The sequence below is a fragment of the Lissotriton helveticus genome, chromosome 10 (genome assembly GCF_964261635.1).
Source record: "Lissotriton helveticus chromosome 10, aLisHel1.1, whole genome shotgun sequence".
Taxonomy (NCBI): domain Eukaryota; kingdom Metazoa; phylum Chordata; class Amphibia; order Caudata; family Salamandridae; genus Lissotriton; species Lissotriton helveticus.
In genome coordinates this window covers 978,971,743-978,998,399 of record NC_136071.1, presented here as the reverse complement: position 1 = coordinate 978,998,399, position 26,657 = coordinate 978,971,743, and the positions used below count along the sequence as shown (strand labels likewise).

General features: G+C 41.8%; 1 protein-coding gene across 3 annotated transcripts in view; it reads left to right on the top strand.

The window, feature by feature from the left end:
- FAM133B (family with sequence similarity 133 member B) overlaps nucleotides 1-26,657 on the top strand; it is a 160,899-nt gene that overhangs the window by 58,784 nt on the left and 75,458 nt on the right. For all 3 annotated transcript variants that reach the window (XM_078663653.1, XM_078663655.1, XM_078663654.1), the window contains 2 exons: nucleotides 9,401-9,469; nucleotides 20,519-20,617. In XM_078663653.1, coding sequence (XP_078519779.1) covers nucleotides 9,401-9,469; nucleotides 20,519-20,617 — 168 coding nt within the window. The remainder of the gene's footprint in view (nucleotides 1-9,400; nucleotides 9,470-20,518; nucleotides 20,618-26,657) is intronic.

Sequence of the window (26,657 nt, the reverse complement as noted above, 5' to 3'; positions counted from 1 at the left end):
GCCGTACTCGAAGCACCTAGAACACTAAAAACTCTACAGTCAATTCTAGGCTTCCTAAATTTCGGAAGAACATACATTGCAAATTACGCAGAAAGGGTCAAACCCCTTTATGATCTAATAAAACCAGATTTTAAAAGAACCAATTGGACTCAAATACACACAGAAATTCTGAGATCCTTACAAACAGACATGTTAATTAAAACAAAATTAGAAACACGTGATAACACACGCAATCTTGTGATTCGAGTCATCCCAGGAAGATGCGGATTCACATACCTGACCTCTAATGAGGGAGAAAAGGTACCAATTGCATTCAAATCACACTTGTACACAGAGGCTGAAAAGAAGTTCAGTATTAAAGAAAACATTGTTCGTGCAGTTCAAACCGCAATAGCTAGAGAAAAAGACAAAGCTGACGGTAGACATATCACAGTCAGAACAGCAGAACCAGCCTTTGAGGCACTAACAACACCGTGTAATTTACCAACAACAACATTGAATCCGGAATGGATACAATGGGTGAATTCAATTACAACAGACAAAGTATACTACTACTTTGATCCAGAACTAAAAGAATTAAAAAATCTAGAATATGAAAGAACATTCCCTCTGCCAATCGACATTCTGCCCTTACGACACTACGCTTGTGTAATCTATACAGACGGACATGCTCAACCCTCCGTTTGGGGAGAACAAGCATACAACCCCACATGTGAGATTACAAAAGAAGTGTGGCGCGGAGGTAAACTAAGACCTCTATTAACAAAAACACACTCAGTAGAAACTAATTCAGAACAACAGACTGAAATATTAGCATTGAAAATGGCGCTAGATAATGCGGATCGCGAAATCCTGACACTTATAATGTCCGATTCATATTACTGCGTCAAATCATATAACAACGATTTGCAGACATGGATTCAAAACGGTTACAAAGATGACACAGGTGCAACAATAAAGCAAAAACTGCTTTGGGAACAAATAGTTCTGTTACAAAAAGAACTACCAAAGACTCACGTGACACACTCACTGAGTCATCAGCGTGATGGCGTTCACGTTGCAGGGAATTCATTGGCTGAGACAGCCACAGCGGCAGCAACTAAATCGGCTTCCGTAGTCAGAAAAAAGCGTACATTAAAATACATTGACGGTGAAACAGTGCTGGCGGTGAAAACGTCATCAAAAGGCGACTGCTCAGCGCTACCGATCAACTATCCACTCAATTATGCATACATAATCGATGCAAACTCCGTCCCTTTTGCTCGAATCCCTGGAGTGGGGGATAGAGTAATTCCAAACATGGACAGGAGAACCTTGTTAATTGCAGACGCACATATGGGCGAGGGTCTCGGACACCTCAAACTAAAAGATTCTCTGGAAGAATTACAATCAAGGTACTGGTGGCCAGGCATGAGCCTGCAGCATACCATTTTTGTAAAGAACTGCCCAAACTGTAACAGAAATCGCAGTGGCGAGAGAAACGGTATACTACCGTGGCGTTTCACTCCAGAAAAGATCAACAGTAAAAAGCAAAGCGTCCGATTAACATATACAGGCTAGTTTCCACTTATAATGTAGATCCACAGCACTCGGCTGACGTCTGGACTGTTATACAAAGATTTGCGAGTCTAAATGGCATATACGCTAGGAACATGCTACGTTTGACCAATGTTTTCACATTTAGCCCTCAAGCCTGTGGGGAAACATAGTCAAATGAGCATAGCACAGCGGGATTCTTCTCACTTCCTTCCTGAGGGATACGGGATGGTGTAAAGAAAAAACCAAGGCAGAAAGCAATCTATAACGGAAAGGGTATTAGGTTCGGGAGCTGGGTGGGTCAAACATCTAATAAGTGTCCAACATAGTCTAAATAACCTGCCAAGAAATTCTCTGAAGGGATTCAGTCCGTACGAATTATTATTTGGAACTAGGATGTTAATCTCTGACCTTGATAGTCAGACTTCAGTGGTGAAGGAAAAAAGCTTTGATATCAAAGACCGTTTGGCTATTTTACAGGACTTAAACGAAACAAGAAAAGACCTGAGCAACATAAAGTTGAAACAGCAGCCAACAACCACTGAAGAACCACCACCTGTCCCAGCAAGACCTGTCTGGATTCCAAAAGTCGGGGATCTAGTCAGAGAAAAGATCGCGGTAAAGAAGGAATTTGGGCCTTCTTACAGAAAAGCAGTTCCTGTCTTGTCTGTCAACGGGACAAGATCAGTAGTACTACCGCCGCTTGCTGGTAAAAAGGAGAACCGAGTTGTATCCATCGACCTGGTTAAACCACAATCATGTGGCCGATAACAAACAGTAGGCCAAGTGGACTCCCAATAAGTATCAGAACACCAAGGTTTGCTACCAATACAGAGGTCCTAACTAAGAGGCTAATCACATTCGAAACGCCTACAGAAGAACAACAAGGACTATGCAACAATGCAATGGAACTTAGACCTCTGAAAACCCAAATAAAAACATTTAGCAGAGACACACCAATCTACAATGAAGTAACAAACGAATGTGCAAGAAACAGTAATCCTGAAGCAATTGGAACAATTGACAGAACTGCATCCGGCTACTTCATAAACTTCGATGATTCCTCTGAAGACCTTAGTGAATCAAAAACACAGCCATCAACAAAAGCCTTTAAAGATAAAGCTAAAGAACTTTTGAAACAACTGAAAGAAACATATCTGATTTCTCCATGGATTGAATTTTGGGTGGGTTTTGGTGCATTTATCCTCATACTTTGGCTCATCATGGTACTAACTTTGGGACGCTTCATTGAGGGAAAATATGCTAAAATGGACACAGCAAGTCAGAAAATCAACTTGATCCTCAAACCACACACATCTTCACACGTCGAGAAAAGAGAACTTTCTTCAGTCAACTTCACAGCCAATCCTATACCGGGTGGGGTAGCATGGGACAACACTGACTACGAAATCTTTGGTCTGGTTGAAATCCTGAAATATCCACACCAAATTAAGATCTCATTGAGTGACTTTGTAAAACCAAGCTCATTTGCTGATGATTGGGACTTTGAAAGCATTAATAACATGATGTCTGATTTAGTGATGTCTGCTAAATTTACCAAACATGATTATTTGCAGGGTTCTACAAATTATGATAGTATGTACTGTTATAACCACTATGGTAACCATTTCCTACATAGATCTGCACAACCTAGAAATGTTTTAAATTATAATCAATGGGAACATTGTGCAACCCCTCCAAAAGGAAGCTCAAGAACCTTTTATGACAAATATTCATACTTTTCAGGTTTTAACACAAGTAATGCTGAAACATTTTATTTTAAATTGTCAAATAAGACAGGGACAAAGACCATGATAACAAACACGAAATTGATATATTCAGACTCATTTTTTGAAAAAATGAATACTTTTGGTTTTGATTATTGGGACAAAAATGTTGAATTGAAAAGTGTTTGGGGTACAAAAGAATGGCAAGTACAAGGTATAGAATCTTTGTTTAGAGCCTGCATGATCCCAGAACAAATAATATTTTTAAATGACACTGTTCAACAAACTACCTGTCTTGGCTTAGCCAAAATCAAAGACTTAAATAAACTGTCTATTCCAAAGCCAACAATGAACAGCAATAGCTCTACAGATGAAGAGATAGACGTAAACTATGTATTAAACCAAAACAGAACACATCCTGATTGGAAACAGTGGTTGATCTGGCCCACAGATACTAATAACTGTCAAAACAGATTCCTGAACAAAACACAGGGGTTCAAATTGACCTGGCCAGACCCTAGATATCCCCAAAGACAACACCCAGGGATAATAACCACCTACAGTGTGGGCAAATTATGCCTTCAATGGCTACAAACTTCCACACTGGCAGAAATTAAGCAACACCTAACTTTACTTACTGATGGTGCTGACTTGCGTGATTTCATTATGGGACCACGCAAACAGCGTCAAAAACGTTTCATAGCAGCCTCCATATATGCAGCATACAACGAGGCCTGGAAGGTGACTCAAATTGAAACAGCAGAAAGAATACGGGAAATTGACCGTATTAATTTGGAAAAATCACTTTCTGTAGTGGACAATGGGTTAATGACTCTGTCCTCCAGAATTTTTTCTCTGGACAGCATTGTGTCTTCAGCAATCGACATAATATCGCAAGACTTACTGTTGTTACAACACGGTCAGTCTCAATTGCGTTCTATTGTACAGCTTGGCTGGACGTTACAAAATCTGCGTTCAGGCTATGTGCCTTGGCGTTTAATCAACACAACGTCACTATTTAATATCTTTAACCTTACTGATAAACAAATCAGTATGGCACAGAAGGGTGCTGATTATACAATCCTGAGCATTGAGAAACTCGAAAGATTACCAGTGACAATGTCAGAACGACCTGTCAGTGAATGGATAATACATGGGATACTTAATATTCCAATATCAACCTTCAGGTTTCAATACTGCCAAAAATATATACAGGCTGGCATGTACGAAAAATTGGGGAAAGGGTACATTAAAACAACATGGAACTTGCCCTATTCACATGCATGTGTCAGTAATAAAGGACAGAAAGTGTTTCTTAGTGGCAATAATTGTGCAATGTCACTAAGCGGTACACTTCTGTGTAATGGAATTAGTTTGCATGGAGCCTGTGAAGGGAACTCAAATAACCTTTCATGTCACCAGCTAGGCGCACCTGCAACAGAGATAGAACCATTCTTTCAAAGACTCTATAATGGGAGTTACATTCTAATTGTAGATCGCAGATGTTGTAGTCTTATGCCCGGGACTCCTTATCTCGTAACTACGACTGCGAAGGTCAAGTGCTGTGGACACTCATTGTTCCCCAGCTCCTTTCCAGACAGGGAGGCAAGGGCATGGCCCAGCTTGAAAATTACTTCTATTCGAATAGATACTTTAAGCAGAATGAAAACAGTGCTTCTTCAGACGCCGACCAGGCTCACGTCATCAAAAGAAACGTATGATCTCCAAGTCGCAAGGACGACTGCCGAGATTCATTCATTGTTATCAACTAATTCCCCCATACATTTCGCAGAAATCCTGAATGAAATCTTAAATATTTCTGATACCAGTGGAGTCTCAAAAGTATTTAAGACAGTATTTTCGATGGCACTAACACCATTCAAAGCCATACTGGGTATTTTTCCAGATTTCGTCCATTCGATTTTTGGCGGACTTCCCCTCATTTTGGGACTAATTGCAGGAATCCTATTCTTAGTCCTTATATTTCGTTATGGCAAACCATGTCACAGACAAAACACCTGCGACAAGGGAAGAAACAATCCTAGCCATTGGATACCGGGACCGGATATCAAAAATCCTGGGACTATCCCGGCTTAGAGACCTGAACATGACTTGGTTTCTATCATTTCGACCAATGTGGCAACGATGTGTTTTACCTGTATTAAGGTGCTTGCTATGCGGAGAAGAATGCGTGTTAGACACCTGTCTGACGCTACAATCGGATGCGCCAATGGATGCAGAGACATTGTTGAGTCCAATCAAGGCTCATGCTTTGTGCTGCCCTCAAAGGCTACCAATCCTGATGACGGCATTTGTGGAAACTTCACCACTACGATTGAGGGGTAGTGAAGTTCAAGATGAAAGCAGCATCGATCAGGTACGACCTTCTGTCAGCAATCCCAATCAGAACGTCAATGGAGACAATCATGCGCACAAATGCATGGTTACACCTTTTTCCGAGTTAGTGGAACTCTCCCAGGAAGCTGTTGACAGCTTTTTCGAAAGCCTAAATGATATGATGTTCTCACCAGAGCAGAAATAGAGACTTTTGAGCAAGCTCGCACACGGCGTTCCCTGAATTTGGCCTTCAACTTTAATAATAAAGTCACATGAACAATTTTCCCTCCAGTTCACGGACAGCAATTTTTTTCAGCAGCCCCAAAAATATTTTTACAATTTTTTCGGGACAATTATCTTCTGCTTAAAGTAAGAACTATTCTTAGAGAACTAAAATTTCTATTTTTAGATACTTTATAGACATTAGCTGCCCGCTGGTATGTTCATAAATATTCTTATTCTGTGATGAAATGGTCTCGAACCTTTTTTCTGTATTAAGAGCCATTTCATGTGTAAATTCTCATATACCAATTAGCAATAATGTATACAAATGCGTGATTACTTTAGCATTATTCTACAGCTTGAGTGCATATAATACATATGATTGCCTTTTTTCCATATATTTGATAATTTCAAAATGCATTTATGTATTTTGGGGTGGTAAGGTATACACTATACTCTACAGTATGTTTTACTATGCCTAGATTAGTAAATATGTCCATAGTTAGCGTGGAGTGGGTGTGATGTATTCCTATAGGTTCTGTATCGATCCCCCTATTCCTGACCCTATTCTGGTTAAAAAGTTAACTAGCAGCCATCCCATGATGCAGAAAACCCCCATGATGCAGAAACCGTTATCTGATTAAGCCACACTACGGCACAGAAACGTGTTATCTGATTAGGTCATAACGCTTGCCACCTAATTAGACAAGCGATATTCCTCCAGCCCCTGATAAGGCATACGGAGTTCTCAAAACAAATCAAACCTATGACAACCTGGGAAAAACCCTGCGGCCATTGTTTTGATTTCATCGAGAACTTCAGCAAAAGAATGTGCTAACGACCAAGTCGTATGACATCCTTATTGACGTATCTATGTCCATCCTTACGTCAATCTCGGCACCTTAAAGGTATAAATATTACCGATATTGCCCTATGCAAACACACGCGGTGGTGACGAGATCGGAGCAGCCAGACTTGCCGAAGCCCAGAGCAGAGCAGACCCCGCTGGCGCAGCCCCGCCTTCCTGACGCGCTGAGAACGACACGCTGCCTTTCTCCTGCCGAGAAATCCAGCTCCGGCGCTTCCGGGTAGCCCTCGCAGGCAGCCTGGAATATCGAGACCAGAGACGAGAGATACCATCCCTCATCCATCCTAGATTCCAGGTACAGAACTGAATAACCCCTCGCAGAGAATTCTTTAGTCAGTCACTTGGCAAAACAAACTTAACTTAAACTGTAACTTTCTATTCCCGCCCACGTATTAGGCTTAGGTCAGGTACACGGGGTAGGCGTAGCTAGAAACACCAGTTGAGTACGATTAGTCAAATGTATATGTGTATGTATCTATTTTATTCATTTTAAACCTTCATATGGCTTAGAAACCATATCAATGTTTTTACAGTATTATTTTATACTTCTGCTTTTAATGTATGCACTTTACTTAACCATAAGTATTGCAATAATATCGATCCATTTCTCTTGTACGAGAAAAGAGACTGATCAATAAATAACATCTTTTATTGAACACGCCCGTCTCTTCCTTTTCTCTACAATCTGGTGAGACTAAGAATGCACGTACTGACTGAGTAAAATAAGTCGTCTTTTGTTTTCACACGACTCTAGAGATACACTCTTGATTAGGGGAGAGCAAAGTTGTCATGTTCTATGGTTGTCAGAAACTAAATCCCTTCTTGTCTATCCAGGGAGGTTCAACTCCTCCTTGCCTATTCGAGAAAGTTTCTAGTGAACTCTGAGCTAAGCTGGCAAACCCAAAACTTTAAGTCTAATATCGACAGTAGTAGACCTAGTTAACGTCTGGTCTAGGCCTATACTATTGAAGGTATTATTCCAATGCGCAGAGCCTATTGGGATGATAGGAACTACACTACAGAACGTATAGGATCCACCCAGTATATCGTGAAGGTGCCTGCGCAAAGGATCCAATATGCCTCACATCAGAGGGTTCTATAAGTTGACACGGGATTGAAGAGTAGAGTAATTGGTGATAGACCCAAAAGTTCAAAGGCTGTTCCAATGTGTCGCCATGGTTAACACAATGTGAAAATATTCTATACGTGTAGAGAAGATTATTTTTATGCAATTTATAACGTGTAAAGAAACCAAGCTGGCTATGATAGGCCTCGTATCTTCTCCATCCGAGGGACGAACATCTTGGTGGTGTCCGGATCCTCACCCATGTTGTTCCCTGGCTTTTTGGCTGGGCACGGGTTGTCGCTTGCATAAGAGGACTTTCCTTTTGGCCTTTCTGCTTCCTAGGCTGTGGGCACTGCCTCGCTATCTGTCCTTTTCTTCTTTACACTGGCCCTTTGGTTGGACTTTCATTTCTGGCTTTGGTCTTCCGATACTAATTTCTTTTACTCTGAGGCCTGGTTGCCTGCATAGACCTCCCAGGTGTTGGTCCCGTCCACCTTGGTTCCTTTTTCCAGTCCTCCTTTGTGGTCTTTTCTTTTTCTCTATTCTAGCAAAGTTGGTTCTCGCCTGTGTTTCCCCCCCAATTGGCTCTTGACTGCCTAATCGTACTGTTCTGTAGGTGGTAGTGCTGTTTCTGTCTCCTCCCTTGGTTTTCTGGGGTATGTACTTACGCCCCACCCTCTCCCTTTAGATGGGGCCATGTGACTGGTTTCCAGTTTGCCGTTGTCTCGCTTTCTGCCAATGGGCCACTGTTGTGGTCGTTGTATGTACCCTTCTTGGGCACATATTATTGTACAGTGCCAATTCTGTATGTGGACTCTGACAATATCATCTCTGGTGTCTGAAGTCGCACGCCACCCTTTACCGACGCGCAGAGGTCCTGTTCTACAAAAACTTCCAGGTCCAGTCTTGCGCCTGTGAATAATTTGCGGCTAGATCTAGTCTCTACCGGATAAGGCGTTACCAAAGGTAAGTAACTTATTCATCAGACTGTGGGAATGAGCTTTTTAGGTAGTTGAGATATTTTAAAGAAATTCAAAAGATGCATGTTTAAATTCATAGATTTTCAAACCATGTGGCTGCATAATGTCTGCACTTTTGAGTCTCTGCAAGATAGTGCTAGGGAAACATTTTTGGTGACTCCGGAGTTTAGTCCTTATATTCAGAATTCTGTTTTTCTTCTAACAAACTACGTTGAGCCTTTCATTGAATTTCTAATCGCACCTGCCAATTTGTGTTACCGTTTCTCATAACCGTTTGCCGTTGCATAATTTGCGGAAATTGGACATATTTGATCTGTTTGAGCAAGGAATTCAGTTAGTTAGAAGTGGTGCCTAATTAAATGAATTTTGAAATATTTGTTTGGGGAGACATTGTTTTATAGATTTTACAATAAACACTCTCAACCAAGGCTTTTTGCAATGTGTAATTCCTCAAAAGAACTCAATTCTCTTTAAAGTTTACCATATATCAGAATATTTTGGGAAGACTGTACTTATCTTACAGCGGTAATTTTGCTATGTCGGCTAGCGAAGAATGGTTTTTCTTAATTTGGCACTTGCCTTTTAAATTGTTTAGTTTAATATATATTTTGGACTATTAAATGCGTCATCTCACAATCTTTACTTTTTATTGTATTTGGTCAAGTTGTCTCCATCTTCCTCTCCTTCATCAAGCTCTGATTCTTCCAGCAGTTCTTATGACACTGATGGTGAGGTAAGGAATAAAACTGCTCTTATTTTATTACTTTGTAGAGTGTGCCAGAAATGTCTGTATAGCACTTGTACTTTCTTTGTTTGAGAGCATCAAACTTTACTATTTGAAGAGAAAAGTAAAGTAAAAAACAAATGCCTCATTCATTTGTTTTGTTTTGCATTGCATTCCTAAAAATATTATAGCACACACATTTTCACATAGATGTCTTGCGTCTGTGAGAGGGTTAGAGTTTGATTGTGGTTGGACTGGCATTACATGTTTAATATAATACAAGGTAAAATATTATATTTCCCTTTTGACAGCATCCTGCAGCATATCATTCACAAAATTTCCCCGAAGATCTGCAATTTTATAAAGATACAGGAATTGAAGATGTTTAATTTAAAACATGGGGGCTAATTAGTTTATATAGTCTTACAATTAATCTGTTGTCATACTCACCAACTTAAGTTCATGTTCTCGTTTTCCATATAAAATAATATTAGGAGGACCAAAAACGGTCAGCTTCACTGTTTCCTGTCTCCTGTCTCCTTTCCTTTTTTAAATAAAGCATGGAAAGTATTACTGGCATTTTAATAAATATAAAAATGTGATGACATTTTCTCAAATTAAAGTAGTCTTCTTTTAACTGCCTTTGGTGATGCTTCTAGCTGATACCTCTACCACTACTACTCATATTGTTACTCATGCATCAACTGGTCCCACTTCTTCGAATTTCCCTATTAATGCTACTATTCATACTGCCACTACTAGTAGCTTCACTACTGCTGCTAGTAGCTTCACTACTGCTACTAGTAGTACACAAAGTACTGCTGCTAATTCTAGAACAATTTATTCAACTTATTTTGGTCTGGCTTGACTCTTTTGACCTACACCAATATTCTGCTACATTTCTTTGCTTCTACACAAACCCATATCCATTCACTTGCTGTCTTCTTTAATGCTTCACATTACCATACAATATTTGTGTAAAGCCGAACCTATTGGCATGGCCAATGCTTGTTCTGTAGTGCAAACATAGTTGCAGTGTATGTCAGAGTGCTTCCCAACATAGATAAATCTAGACAACACAGGGAGAGGGCTAACCAGCAAAGAGCGTAATTGAGAAAAGGGTGAGGAAGCCTTTCTACAAAGGGCTGAGTTCTCAGCACTACTGGGTCATAGGGGGAACATTTGTAAAAACATAGGAAGAAAGCAAAAACTATTCCACAGTATCGCTCTGTCACTTGAACTGATTGTACTTAAAAATATTCCAAACACAGGTGTTCAGTCTGATTTTTAAGGAATGAGAACAATCCATCTTGTCAAATCTACTGCTGGTGTAAAATATCTACTGCTAATAGCACCCCAGCAGTTGCTACTACTGCTGGTACCTTAATCCAAATCCTACTTCTAGATGAAATGCATGAAGTACTAGTACTACTATTGGAACTAAATCTGTGGATACTTGTACTGTTGTTGTATTACTAGTCCTACTGAAAAATTGATGAGTATTTCTGCTGCTACAAGTAGTGCTGAAACTACTAGTAGTATTACATATACTGCTACTATTGCTATGTGTCGTGCTACAACTACTGATACTGGTGTGACTACTACTGGGGAAACTACTCTTTGCGCTACTAGTACCAGAACATTAGTTTTCAATTGACATAAAGTCTCAGTTAACTCTTAATACTGTCTCTCATCCTCTTTTTGTAAAAATGTTGTTGACAAAGTCTGTGAGAAGGTTCTATGACCTATACATCAAGCTATTTATCCAATCTGTGAAATTGACTTGATATAAAGTGCAGCCAATGAGTTTGAACTCTATAAGTTAACTCATTACCAAAAAGGGAATTTATCACAATCTGTTGAAGTCTCTATGTGGCATCTGCTTAGTGAGCAGCATGAGACTGAAACTGACACATTTAGGTAACTGCCTACATTTGAAGAAAAAGTCTGATGCTCCAATTTGCTAAGAATTTAAGGCATTCAGATATTATCTTTGCAAAACTGTATAAGATACCTTTAATTCATACTTCTAAAAGGTGCAGTATTGCCTTGAGAAACAACTTCGGTGAAGTAGAAGTGTGACCGTGTTTGCCTATGTTTTGTTAGAAATATTTTTGGCATTCATTTCTTGGACTCCAAAGGCTTTCTTTTATTCATCGTACAATTCCAGACTTCCACTGAGGAATTAAGTAAACGTGATAAAATATTTACACAGAGATTAACAGTCCCAGGGCGGGTTTGGATAAGTCAATAGTGTATAGCAGGATCTACGTAATTTTTTTTATTATTTTCAAAACTAGGTTGTAAAGAAAAAGTGCACGTACAAACAAAATGTGCTCTATCCCTATGGTATAAGAATTAAAGATGTGGCAAAAATAATAAATTCTGACTATTCATATCTTTTCATTCTAAAAACTAAACAACTAGAACACAAATTGAATAAGCAACATCCCAATCTTTTAGATCTTTTAAATAAAACAACTTTTGACAAATTTCCTTGTTTTTACTTAAATAAAGAGGCTCTTTCAAATTGATTGTACCACCCATGTCACTGTTCAAACATACTATTTTAAATATTTATCCAACATTATTTTTGATCTCATGTTTGGAAATGCAATTATGCTGATAAAATTCTTTTACTCGCAGAAAGGATAATGTTTTTAAAATTAAGTACAACAATAGCACCTCCCTTTTTAAGTATGTCCTCAAAAAGTAAATGTATTAATATACCTTAATGAGCATTCACAAAATTGTACCAATAACATACAGGCCTATGCTTTTCCAGATGCAGTAGTTTCCTAATTCAAGCTGCAAAGCGTGAATAGAAAGTCTTTGACTCCTAGAAAGATATTTTCTCGAAATTACCTATTTAAACATTTTCGAAGGGACAACGTTCTGTAACAATGCCATTGGTCCCATATAGTAGAATTGACAGACCATTTCTCTCATATACTAATTTCATATTCTCAGTTCTCTCTTTACTCTTACTCTAGCCGAGTCCAGAGAGGCCAATTATTGCAGAACTTGTTAGCTCTTTATATGGAAGGATCGTTTATCTTCGTCAGCACTTTGACCGTAGAGTAGCTCTCTGCCTCCTCTAACCATAGAGTGCGAGCGAAGGCGGGAGGTTGGCGTTCTAGTTGCCAACTCCATTTTCTCATTAAATGTCGGCTGCAGGCTGGGCACGCAGCGGATGTGCGGCGGAGGCAAGCCCGTCTGTGCCTGTCCATGCCCGACCAGGCCCAGGTGCCAGGACCTTTGCTCCTTCCAGCACAGGCCAGGTCAGGTACACCACAAACCAGCTACTAGCGTTAAGTCCCCCACCACTTCCTTTATGTCCATCACTGCTGGGAGCAAAAAATGAACCTTTGACTAATACTAGACTAGTTTGTAGTCGATGCAGCTTTGAGTTGCATTGGAATAAGGACTCTCATCGTGCAACTCGGGAGCTACAGATAGTTACATGGAATCTGGGAATGATGAATGCACGTTTGCTGCCCAGGCATGCCTTTGACATTAGAACTCTGCTGGAAGAGGATCCGCTGGACGTTTATTCGTCACAGAAACGTGGCTTAACGACAGCTCAGATCCAGATATCGATCTCGCCCTCCCGCTAGGCTACCAGATTCACAGATTAGATTGGGTAGGAAAATTGGTGGTGAAATAGCCATTATTTAAAAAACATTATTTTAGATGTTTCACATCCTCCATCTCCCTTCTAGAATGTGAAAATCTTAAGTTCCAGATCACACTGTCTCCCACCCGTAGGTTCTCAGATGTCCTTATCTACAGACCACTGGGAACTAGCTCCAAATTATTGGAGGCAATCCCAGATATACTGGCCAGCCTAGCGCTAGAGAAAACCCACATGACAATTGTGGGCGACTCCAACCTGCACTTCGACATACAGGACAACCCTTCTAATAAAAAGGTGAAAGCAGACCTTGAGGGGCACTACAACTAACCCACTCATGTCAACCTCACACATGGGAAAGGGCATACTTTGGACCTCATTTTTCCATCCTCTGGTCACACTATCTAGAGTAATCCCAGTTCCCTGGTCCAACCACTGCCTTATTCTCTTTAAACTACCCAAATCTGCCAAACCGATCAAGGGAAGGACCCAGACTACGGCCATAAGGAGATGGTCGAAGCTGGATCCCAGGACCTGGGAAACTGTCCTGAAGGATACAATCTCTAATTTTGTACGTAATCTAGAAAAGGATTATCAGCAGTGGGAAAACTGGATTGTCCAGTCGTTAGATGGATGCATTCCCAATATTTACTACAGTCCGAAAACACATACAAAACAAACCCCATGGTACAACGACCATCGCTTTGTATTGAAAAAACATTGCAGGAAACTAGAAAGGAACTGAAAAAGGAATTTGACCCGGTGCTTAAAATAAAATATAAAGCTTCAATCATATCCTGTAAGAACGAAATAAAGAAAGCGCAGGATAAATTCTGTGAGGAAAAAATTACTCTGGCCTTGAACTCCCTGAAGGAACTATTTAGAGTGGTCAAACCCCTGTCCACTACACTTGATAGTAACATCCTTCCCCAAGCCACAAAAGAAAGATGCAATGAAATAGCTTCCTTGTTCCACAAAAAAGTGACCAGTATTTATGGTCAATTCAAGAGCAATCCTGAACGTGTTCGCATGTAGGAAATCACGAGCAGGGATCTGCCACTGCCTCAAATTTTAGCACAATTCCCTAAGCTTGATGAAGATACAATCCTAAACCTAATAAAGGCAACGAAATCTGGATCTCTATTAGATCTTGCACCCCCATATATCTAATCCGAAGTGGTAGAGGTTATACTACATTCACTAATGGAGCTTCTTAATCACTCACTAGATGCGGGCTTGGTTCCTAATCATTGGAAGCATGCAGTAACTAGACCTCTATTGAAAAAACCCCAGCTAGATTCAACAATCTTTGCTAACCTGCGACCCATCTCATTACTTCCTTTTCTAGGAAAACTACTAGAGAAAAATGTCAATCGGACATAGCACGGAAGCTGCATTTCTGGTGGTCACAGAGGAGCTCAAAGCTATACTAGCTAACGGAGGCTCAGCCGCTAGCTTACTATTGGATCTTAGTGCGGCATTCAACACCGCGGATCACGCTATCTTAAGAGACAGACTTCGGGAAGTGGGACTTTAGGACAAAGCATTAGATTGGCTCACTTCGTATCCGGAAAACAGATCTTACCAAGTCATGGACAACGACTGCCTCTCAGATAGCTTACCAACCATTTGTGGTGTCCCTCAGGGATCGTCACTCAGCCCCACGCTGTTTAATATATATGTGTGTCAGCCTGCCACCTTAGTGTAATATTTTGACTTGTCGGCTATCTCCTATGCGGATGACACCCAGTTGGAGGTCTCTCTAAAAGAGGGTCCTAATCTGGGAAATAAACAATTGGCACCCTGCTTAGATAAATTACGAAGCTGGATGTCAAATTGCCGCCTAAGGCTAAATGGTGATAAGACCTAACTAATGTTATTAGGAAACCAAGCCATACATAGACCTCCGAGTAGCTGGCCAGATGACATGCCGCCCTTCCTCGATACCAAACTGGTAATAAAAAACTAGGGAATCTGGTTGGACAGTTCGCTAGCAATGGACAACCAAGCAAATAAATTGTCTGGCCTTTGCTTCTCACTACTTCGAATGCTCAGGAATATACTGGTATTGATCACAGCATCTAAGGAATCCCTCAAAGTTTCCCGTCTGGACTACGGCAACTCTCTTTATCTTTGCACACCCAAATACATAATAAAGAGACTTCAGACCTTGCAAAATGTGGCAGCAAGGCTCCTTTTAAAGGTTTCTAGCTATGTCTCTGCAAGAGAATCCCTCAAGCAGCTGCATTGGCTTCCAATCAAGGCAATGATTGAGATTAAATCCTTTTGTATTGCTCATAGGACCATAAATAACAAGGGTCCTGTAAAGATCAGAGAGTTGGTAACCACTTATGCTCCAACTAGACTCCTGAGATCCTCGCATCTTCTTCTCCTCAGTACAACCAGGGTAAAAAGGATGAGATGGGGAGGAAGATTGTATGCGCGTTTAGTACCGAAGTTGTAGAACGATCTTCCACCGAGCCTCAGAACACTGGCAAATGAACTTTGCTTTAGGAAGAAACTCAAGACATGGCTGTTTCCCCATCAATTATTAGGGGCCTAATTTTCAGCACAGTACTCACTAGTGAGGGGATGCCCTCTGGTAGCCATGCGCTTTTCAAAACACAAACATACAGAGATGGCATTTCTTTAAAATTGTCCATGTGATGGCCTGGTTGATGTATCCTCTAGAGACACTGATATAAGCTACATGTGACCAAGTCCATCTTTTGACCGTTTATAGAGCAACTCTTTTTTTTCTTTTCCTTATCCCATATTGTTATGAGGAAAACAAATAATTTAATTGCTTATAGATGTGTTAATCATTCATTGCTTATTTTCGTTTTAACCACTAAAGACCATCAGTGTCTTCTGTAGGCCTACTGTATTAAGGTACATAATTATGATGTCTTCTTCATACGCGAGAATAGAATATTGTCTTCTGCTAAAGACTGGATAAAGGAGGGGAGGTTATTTGTGGAGATCACTGTTCTCTGTGAATAGAGGAGTGAAATAATTTATGGGTTTCCTCTCATTCCCTTAATGCCCAATATTCTCCAGAAAGCAATAGAGAAACCAAATGGCTCTTGTTGCTCCTCTGTGGGTCTACAGTCTCAGTTTCTTACATATTCTAAATCTCAATTGACCTCTTAATCCAGCAACAAAGACTGGTTCTCCATCCCTGCCTCAGATATTGGCAGCTAGTCTATGAGGAATTTCTAAGAGTGTCTGGGGATCATTCAAGCTATCAGACACGTTTTTGTTTCATTGCCTGAAAAAATGGCTTAGAATTTGGTAGTCTTTCAAATAAGGGTAAGTGGTATGATTAAATACAGCAATCACATTATCCTGTTCTGTCTTTATGGTTCTTCATGATGGTGGGTGTAGGAAAGTCTGCCTAATTCTTTACATGGTTACCCCCATTTTTTGTCTGGTATTTGATCCAGCTCTAAAGTGCACTGGGTGCCTACTAACCAGGTTCACAGTGCCAATGTTCTTTCCCTAATGCAAGGTAAACTGTAAGTCTCTAGTAAAGGGTACTCCTTGTACCCTGGTATGGGTACTAAAGAGGGTCCCTAAGGGCTGCAACATGTATTGTGCCACCCTAAGGGGCCCACCACCAAACTCATGCAAAATGCCATTGTTAGCTGCGTGAAATGGTGCAACCAAAAGTGAAAACATATTGCTTGCATCCTGTGAGCCATGTCCCCAGACACTGCATTAAGTGTATGTAAGCCACCCCTACAGCAGGCCTGCAGCCCTAAGACAAGGTGCATTATATTACTTGTGAGATTGTATCTGCTTGAGCAGATTAGCTCCCTGTGCTGTCTAGTCCGATTGCTAGATAGTGCATGTTAACAGGGAAACTATCTTGAGTACATGTACTGAGCACTGGTTCATGAGCTACCAAGCTACACGATGGCTTCACTGAAACCTATCGTGTTTAGTATCAAACACTGTGTCTTAATAAATCCATACTGATGACAGTAGCGCATTTATTAAAACTGGCACCCAGAGGGCACCTTAACGGTGCCCCCTGAAAACCTACTGTCCTCTAGTGTACTGGCTGACTTGTGTAGAGCAGTCTGCAACAACAGATATGTTTCTGATCCCCTGCAGGTGAGAGCCCATGCTCTCTGAGCGCAGAAACAATGCGTCCTCCGGCTAGAGGAGGTGTTGTCACCGCCTCCAAGCAGGATGGCTAGTAATCAGGATATCAAGACAGGATATACAAGCCCACTTCCCCCAGACAGGGGAATGCCCCCCCCCCCTTGCCCTGGCGTCATTTGGAACCACTTCAGGCAGCAAAATGAGCTAATCAGGAGGCGTGCTCACTATCAGGCTAGTAACACCCTAAGGTAGGCTACCACCAACTTGGTTTTTGGTGAAATTAGATACACTGGGTGTGGGTTATGCCCATAGAAAGTGGTCATATAGGACTGTAGGCATCCCAAAGGTAAGTAGCCCATTCGCTACTACCTTATACTCCCCTTAACACCCCTAAATTGAGTATTTAGTTGGCACACCTGATGCCAGGAGCTCAGATTCCACGGACACAAAAAGCACGATGAAGTGGGAACTGAGGACCAGCTGCAGAAATTTGGCACCAAACCCTGCCTGCACATCTCCTGACAGTCTCAACAAACCGACTCGTCCTGCCACTGGCCATCTGCCAAGAACCCCGGTGGTCGGCCAGCCCTCCGCAAATTACCAACAATCTTCCTTGGAGTAGAGTAACTACTCCCCTACAGCTTGTAGACACCAAACAGAAAGTCCCCCACCCCCAAGTGACAAGACGCCAGGACCAACCGGAGCTGCACAGCACCAATACTGGTGCTGGTACTGGACCCCTTGCAGCAACCAAAGCCTGTCTGAGTGGTCCAATCCGGACTCCAAGACTGGGCAGCTGTCGACGGACGTCTGAACCACAGAGAAACACTTCGAAAGTGGCATAGCTGTCCTGTTTATTTTGTTCCCTCAACAGGCGAGACCCACAACCGTAGGTGCCAGTGATGCACAAGCCCAGCTGACATAACTGCTCTTCAATCGAGAACTCCAATGAGGGTTCCGGAGAGCCAACAGTGCCTCCTTCCTCCCAGTGTCCTCAGGAACCTATCCCCCCACCCCAGTTGGGAGCTCCCGGCTTTGTCCCCAAGTCCCCCCTCTGCAGCCTGATTCTAGGTGGTCCCCCGTTTTCTTCTCTTTTGGTGTACTAGACACTCCAGGACAGGTAAAAACTAACTGCTGGTGGTTATTTGGACCTTGGCCTACTACACCCTTAACTCGTGAAGGGGACCACCGGAAAACATTTGCAAGTAACTGTATGCGGTATATGCCTTTTTTCCCCATAGGAACACAATGCTGTGTAAAGACGCATTTAAGTGAACATTTTACTTAACTGTAAAAATCAATATCTTGAAAAGTGCCGACTTGATCCTGAATTTCTTGGTGTTGAAATGTTTTATAAAAATACGCATTATTTTTCTAAATTGGTTTTCGATCTATTCTTGAGTGTGTGTCTCATATATGGCCTCTGTGAGTATAAAAATGCTTAGCGCTCCCCCTCAGCCCACACTACCACAAAAAAAAGCATTTGGGTTTGTAACTTCTATGTAAACCAGTAAGCGTTGCCTGGAGACTCTACAGAGTGAACCTCGTTTTGGTGCACTATATGGAAAGCCAGCTTCCTACATTGGGTCTAGCATTACAGTGGGAGATGATTTACGTAGAATGGGAAAGACAAAACATGTCGTCCCCACCTTAAAGACTGCCCGCTAGGAACATCACATTCCCACAGGGCGTCCCTTTCATTTTTATTTAGGCAGGATCTACCTTAACCATTAACATTTATTGAGAATAGGACTGACCCTGACCTATTTTAGATCACACCTCACGTGCACAAATTACCTCCACTGCCCCCTCACCCACACGCTCCCAATGGCTTCTTCTAAAAAGATCTCCGAGAAAGAGCCCCATTTACTGTGAGCCCGTCTGGCATTGCAGCGCCGTCCCGACGAGGAGCAAGGCCCAATGATGAAGCATGACACCTCTCGGGGTGTGTGAGGGCAACATGACAAAAGATTTATCTTTTCCTCTTACCCTTTCCCTTTCATCCTCACTTTAGGAACTGCACTCCCCTTAGTTAACACGTTACTCCTCGGAGCCACATGTGCGGGACTTGCTTAAATATCGGCTCCCGGTTCCACCCCTCTTTGTTTTACGTAGAATGGGTCACAGTGTTCGCTTTCATCGTTCGTGCCTGGTTATCATCCAGTTGCCCCTGCCACTTTCTCTGTATTATGTAAAGTATGCATTTGCCTCCTAGGTTTATTTCTTGACAACTTTCCTTAAATCCCTTGTGTAAATACTTGCTTCGTTTGTCCTCCACAAGTAGGTTTTTTACCTCAAGCAGGAGTTCTAGGGTTAGTATTATTATGCATTGCAAAATGTTATTTTTGGTTTTTAAAGAAAATCCTTGGCAGATCACTGAAAATATGAGCAGCTGCTCGGGTCTCCCAACCCGTTGCTACAACATGGTCACATCCAAGGAAAGGACTTAACTTAGCGGACGCACCATTCTAGTCTCAAACACCTCCCACACAAATGCTCTGCTTATTTATTTATTTATTTATTTGGTGTTTTATAGAGCGCAAACCAGACCCGTGAGTGTATCAGAGCGCTTTACAGTATTATCGGGTGGGCTAACAGGACAAAAAAAGGGAGGGGGAGTGGAAAGGATAGGGAGCACATAGTAGGATACAGTACATATAAAATAAAAATATGGGACTGCCTATTGGGATAGGAACAGAAAGATACAATAAGCTAGAAAGCATTCTCAATAGCCTGGAGGATGAGCATTAGGAGAGGAATTTGCTCAGTAGGAAAGTTTTGGTCTCCTTTTTGAAGTGGGCTAGAGACGGTATTTTCCTGATGGCGGGTGGGAGCGACTTCCATATTCTTTGTGCGGCTCCGGAGAAAGCCCGATTGTACGTTCTTTTTTTCTTGAAGCGTGCAGTTTGGAGCAAAAAATCTCTGGCAGACCGGGAGTTTCTGGCTCCGCCCATTAGAACAGTGTGATTCAAAATAGTAAATGCTCTGAAAAGGTTAAAAACACTCATGCAAAGTGGTTTCTGAAATCCCTAAATCCTGTAGCATTAACTGCCTTTATAGCATTGTGTGCTTAATAAGGTGGCACGATCTGATTAAGATGAAAATCACTATTCAAATTGAGACGAGTAAAACATCATTTACCATTTCTGTCACTGTCATTTGTAACAAACCCATCAGTGTCGATTGAAAGAAATTACTTTACATGGAACTGTTTGTTTCACACCTTTCTGATTAAAACATTCAGATTTACCTGTGTGAAAGTAACTCCATTTTCAGTAACTAATCTTTTATTGTTTCCTTCAATCTGCAAACAGGACAAAAAGAAACATATGAAAAAGACGAAGAAAAAGAAGCATCATTCTTCCAGAAAATCCTCTGAAAGTGTTACGTCTGAAATAGAATCTGACTGCAAGGTGCAGTATTAATCATTGTCCCTGTGATATTTACTCATTTTGATAATACCTGGTTGAAAATTGATGTTGGATAAAGGTGTGGGTTTGGAGACCGGTTTTTCATCTCAGTATCTATTAACTTGCAGCACTTGAGCTTGGCCATCCCTGTTTATCTGCCAATGTCCTAGTTAAGCACAATAGGGCAACTCAATCAGCTACATTAATACTGCTTGCTAATTATATAATAGTTAACTGCTAAGTTTTACAATGAAAGGTATTACCTGTTAAGAGTTGTAAACATTACAAAATATTTAAGCTTAATCTGAGTAGGATGTAAAAGAGAGTATTGAAAATGTCCTTGCGGTGAGGGCGGGTCTGCAGAGTTTAATAGATTCTGGTCACAGTAGATTATCATCTGATATGCCTTCAAGTGCTTGGAAGAAGATACACTTTCAGTAAACTGCTGTGGGGATTTTCTATATATTTGCATACTTTTCCCCTCCTGTACCGAAGCATCCAACGAATTCAAGACATCAAAGGCAACCGTGACAGTCGTAACCCCAACTTGGGATAACCCCATATATTTCTTCGTTTCTTGGACCTGCTATGTACTTGTGGAATTCCTTACAAAACATGTATTGTAACTAGAACTAAAGAGGGGCTGTTGAATCACCGCCTGTTTCTTTGAACTTTTCAGATTCATTTTCTTCAGGAATGCAAAAAGGTTCTAGGAGAAGCTAACAAACCATCTGTTACGATGTGTCTATCCCAAAGGAAATCCATTTACAAGCTGGCATATGGCAGTTTCTGTTAGTCCTCATTTTTTTCAGTTGTGAAGGTTGTGGTCCCTTATTCTACGAATAAGTGTAGTTGTTTGTCATTGAGGTTCTGTTTATTATTCATTACATTGACCAAAACGTTCTGCTTCAGTTTGGTTCAATGACTACTGGATGAAGTATTCATGTCAAATCATTTTATGACATCCAATGAGAGGCAACAAAAGCTATAGTATGAGAGCAGAGAGTTATTCAAAGAAGTAAAGAAAACAAGATGAGTCGGTCCTTGCTTGTAGTTTTCTTTTTTTATTCTGTTCTTCCTCAAAGATTACAGACAGGCACTGCCAACGTGTTATGTCTAGCCATAGGCTTCCTCAGGGCTGCAAGCAAGCAAGGAATGATGTAAGTTTACACTCCTATACACATGCGACCTACACAAAAATAAAAGCTTTTATATTGCCAAAATCGAGAGCCCACCACCATTCACCACACATGTATACACTTGTACATAAATGTTGTTCATGATGAGCCAAGAAGAAGTCTTCAAAATGGACTAGAGACTTAAAGAGAACATGTAAGATATCAAGTAAGGATTTAATTTTGCGTGCTTGGCCCAAAAACGTTTTTTATCACTACTTTCGCACTCCTCTGCTGTGAATTGCTGGTGATTGAGATTGTCACTATCTGTTTTTAATCTTCCACAAAAACATGAAGTCTCCTTTTTAGGTTGGTCAAAGGTTGGTGTATAATGTGCGTGTGGTCAGATGTTGATCAGACCGGTTTACAGGGAAAGGATCATTGATAGGTACTTGAAAGTCTTTGGAGATGATGAGATCAAGAATAGTGCCTATAATATGGTGGGGTTTCAGCAATGTTGCAGAACATTGTTATTCCGGAAGAAAATGAAATGAGCATTACCATGCTGTCCTTCTGGTCACCCCATAATGCAAGCCCCCAGGAAAGACGTTAAAATCCAAAATCAACTGAGTAGCAGAAAAATCCATACAGTCTTCCAAGAAGGAGTAACTATCACCAGGGTGGTGGTAAATTGACTTTTAGTCTTATTTTAGTTAACTAACAGAAATGTAAAGGATTATGCATTGGAAAGCAATACTGGTCAGTGTGCATCATATGGCACTTAAACTTTTGGGAATAATAATAATGCCACCCACATGTTTGTCTTCACAGTTACAGCTGACAATTAACTAGTGAGTTGATCCCAGGAGGCCTATGAGGTTTTGAGAGGAATCGTCAGTATTTCAGTCATTTATTGTAACTATGCCTACTGCGATTTGTACAACCCCATTTCGGCTTGCTATCCAGAAAAAAAACTGCAGACTCAATTATTCTATCTTATAACCCCTGCTCTTTCTTACAGTTGGGCCTCTACCAGACTGAATTCAGTGCTTCCTTTTGTACAGTCCGTTACATTACCATATTCTTCTTCTCCTACTGAAATTTTTGGTTACTTGGCCCTAAAGATCTAGTTTGATAACACTTTTACTTGTGATTAGCCTTTTTCATGAGATTGTGCAGCATCCTAGGATGACACCGTTATCTTATTCGTTGATTTAGGTCTTGAAACATTAGGTGGAGTCAATAGTGACTGCAATATTGCACACGGATCTAGAAGGTGTGTGGGGAATGTCCATAGGCCATCACTTGAGGTTCGCAGAGCAGATCAAGCGTCTGACGGGTGCCTGCTTCGGGACCCTCAGATCTTTGAGTAGATTTTTCCCTCTTTTACCCCAGCCAGCTAAAGAAACGGTCGCTAGAGCCCTCATACTGTCCCGCCTGGATTATGCTAACGCGTTGTATCTGGGTTCCCCCTCCTTTCTGGTAAACAAATTGCAGCTTATCCAGAATGCGGCTGCGAGACTCTTGTTGGGTATCTCTAGACGAAATAGCATAAGATCGCATTTAGCCAATCTTCACTGGCTGCCGGTGGCCCAAAGAGTTCAATTCAAGGCCCTGGTACTCACGCATCGAGCCCTTCATGATACTGGCCCTGCCTATCTCAGGAAAAGAGTGACTTTTCATGTCCCAAGTCGCCATCTTAGGTCGACCTCCCAACGCCGGATGGTAGTCCCCGCTTCCGGCGAACCAGATTGGGCGGTCAATCCTTTTCGGTTAAAGCCGCTGCCCTCTGGAATTCCCTCCCATTTACTCTCAGGGACACCAGAGACCTTGGCTGCTTTAAGAAGCTTCTTAAGACTCATCTTTTTAATGTAGCCTATTAAAGTTGTTATGTTCTGCTGTTCAGCTCTCGACTTCTCTGTGGTTATGCTTCGCGCCGGGATACTCACGAGTAACTGTGCGCGCAATAAATATCCATATAACATAACATAACATAACATAACTCATTTGTCCAGAGAGAGGCATGGTTGCCAAAGACGATGGCCTCAATCTTGTCTAAATTAAGTTAGAGTTACAGTGCATCCGCTTAGCAGTAGCGGATATGTCAACAAAAACAATGGTTCCCTTGGGGAAAGCTTGAGCCTGTGCTTCCTAGACAAAGATAGGTACTTGTGGTCATGAGTTTGATTTGGCATGGACAATCGGTTTATTGATTGCCTATGTATCTTGTTCTGCACAATCCTGTGCAAAATGTAAACATATAAAAAGTATATAGCACAGTTATTCAAATATTTCACCAAGCAGTGTGAAACACAAGCGTAGGTGCTCTTGGTGAATGGCGCAGTGTAGTGACTAATGAGAAATGCAGTGAAAAAAGAGTGCACTGTGAGATAAAAAGCATATACTGTTGACTTATAGGTGCACAGTTTCAAAAAATGATGCATCCCTGTATTCAGGGTCCAACAAATGGCACTTAGTATTATGAAGTCAATTGAACAACACATCAACGTTTGACCCCAAAAGTACAACTCAAACAGAGTCTTCCTCCGCAGTTCTTTTTCTGCGCCAGCTGGCTCCAATCCGTTGAAGAGAGCTACCCCCCTCACTTTTTTACAACTTTTTTTCAACTTTTTGTCCACTCCATATGGTGTGTTAGGATGTCCAGTAGGAAGACTTCAGGGTTTAAGCAGTGCAGCGCCTGTCACCACTACATGTCAGTAACAAACTCCCACCTCGTGTGTATTTGGTGCCTAGAGCGCGACCACAACAGTTAGTTGTGCTCTGATTGCTGGTCCATGGCAAAGAAGGCTTTGAGGGAGCGGTCCTTGCAGCTGCTTGTGGCCCAGAACGCAGCGCTAGGTCGCCTCATCGGTCTCGGTCTCGGGGAAGGTCCATGCATTGCTCCAGAGGCTCAAAGTCTTCTGGAAAGAGGCACCACAAGAAGTCAAAGCGTGCTTCGACTTCGCCACGCGGCAAGACAGAGGAGCACCAGCATTTTAGGCCCTGTTCCGCAGAGCAGACTCCTGGGTCAACTCTGCGTCCTCCACTTTCCGGGGCCAGGAGTGACCCCCGCCCAACTCAAAAAGTTTTACAACGCCTTGTGGGCCATGTTTGAGCAGCCTGACCATGCCGGCCCAGGTGAAGGAGATTCTGTGCCTGCGGCGCCACGGCCTCATGTTGGACATGTTCCTGGGTCTGGATCGGCGCAGGTCACACCTCCACAGCAACCTGTCCCGGTGCCGCGTCAGATGCCGAGGTATGTGGCGCCCACAGGTGGCACCTCCCACATCCTTATTCCAGATGATACAGATTTGGTCTGGCGTCCACCGAAGCCGGCGCCAACAGAGCTGTCTGCTTCATACTGTCTAAACAGCCCCTTTCTGAAGGTTGGAGTTTAGACGAGTTTAGACGAAGAGGATTGGGAAGGGGAGCAGGATCCTCTAGAAATCCCGCAGCCCCAGGACATGGAATGGTTTGAGGCACTGGGTGATGCCACTGGCCTGACACCTCCCCATATTCTAAAACAAAATTGGCTGAGTGCACAGCTGTAGCTTAAAGAAAGAGTTCTACAAAAGTTTTTGAGGTTGTTGTGTTGAGGTTAGGGTGCTCCGACAAGTGGCGTAGCCGACCTACTACGCTAAGTCATTCAGTTTCACAATGCCAATCTAAAAAAAACATAAGGATGACATTAAAGGCAAAGGCTGCACATACGTAACATGCAAGGTGTGTGTGTGATAAAGGAAAGGACAGTGAGCGTGGGACCTGGGGGAACCCATCCATCTACAGTAAAACTATCATGGCTTTTAACAATCACAAGTGTTGCTGCGGAAAAGAATACACCATCCAGAGGAGAGTAACACAAAAGCCAGGCTGCGAGGTGGAGATTAGCATGCAAGGTGCATAACAGATACAGCAATCTGGGACAAAGATACGCCTGAGAATATCCTGTGTGCTACGCTCGGAAGGAAGCGCGATCAGAAAAGCCAGTGTGAGCGGTGCGCATGATGGAGCAACACACGCAAAACACTGGCTTTACACTTTAATTCATTACTAAGAATGCATATATCCTTTATTGTAGATGGCTACGTGCATTGACCTGATGAAGATTCCGTTAAAGTTGTACTTTTTGGGCCGAAATGTCAGCTTGTTGTTTAGCTGACAGTGCAGTCAAGCAAAATGATAAAGCCTTTGTTAAAAATAATTTCCTTCTCTTGACAGATTTTTTTAGGTTGCCACTTAAGGACGCTTCCACAGAGATAGAAGTCTAAAATTGCAATCCCAGTGATTTACGTATGTAGACTAATAAGTGCGCAAAGCAGAAACCTAGCCGAAAGACAGTGGAGCTTTGTACATGGTCAGTTCTAAAGTAAAGTTCTCGGAGAAAAGGTTTAATTTTCTTTGATAGCGAGAACTTGGCTGTCTGAGTGTTCTTTGCGATGTTATCCTTGAGGGGGAAATCCGTGACCAGGATGAATCTTTGGGTCGAAGCTGAAGCTGAAATCATCCAGGTTCATGTTGTTGAGACAGGTCACATCTGCTCTAGAGGTCCAGTGGCTCAAAATCAAGCCTGCAAGTCATTTAGGCCTGTGTGCTCAGTACCTACCTGAAGCTTAACTCCACAAAAACAAAATTCTGGCATTAACAAGCAATCCTAGCCCAAACCTGTCTCAACAACAAAGTACATAGGTACATAACTGGGATTGCAATTTTAGATTTCTGTCTCTGTGGAAGAGTTCTCAAGTGCCAACCTAGAAAAATCTGTCAAGAGAACTTGCTTTCAGAATTTACTTTCGTTTATGAATGCCTTCATCCTGTTCTCTGAGTAATCCAATAGTGAACGGCGTTCAGGAAATAATTTTTAACTAAGAATTTATCATGTTCCTTGACTGCACTGTCAACTAAACAACAAGCTGACATTTCGGCCCAAA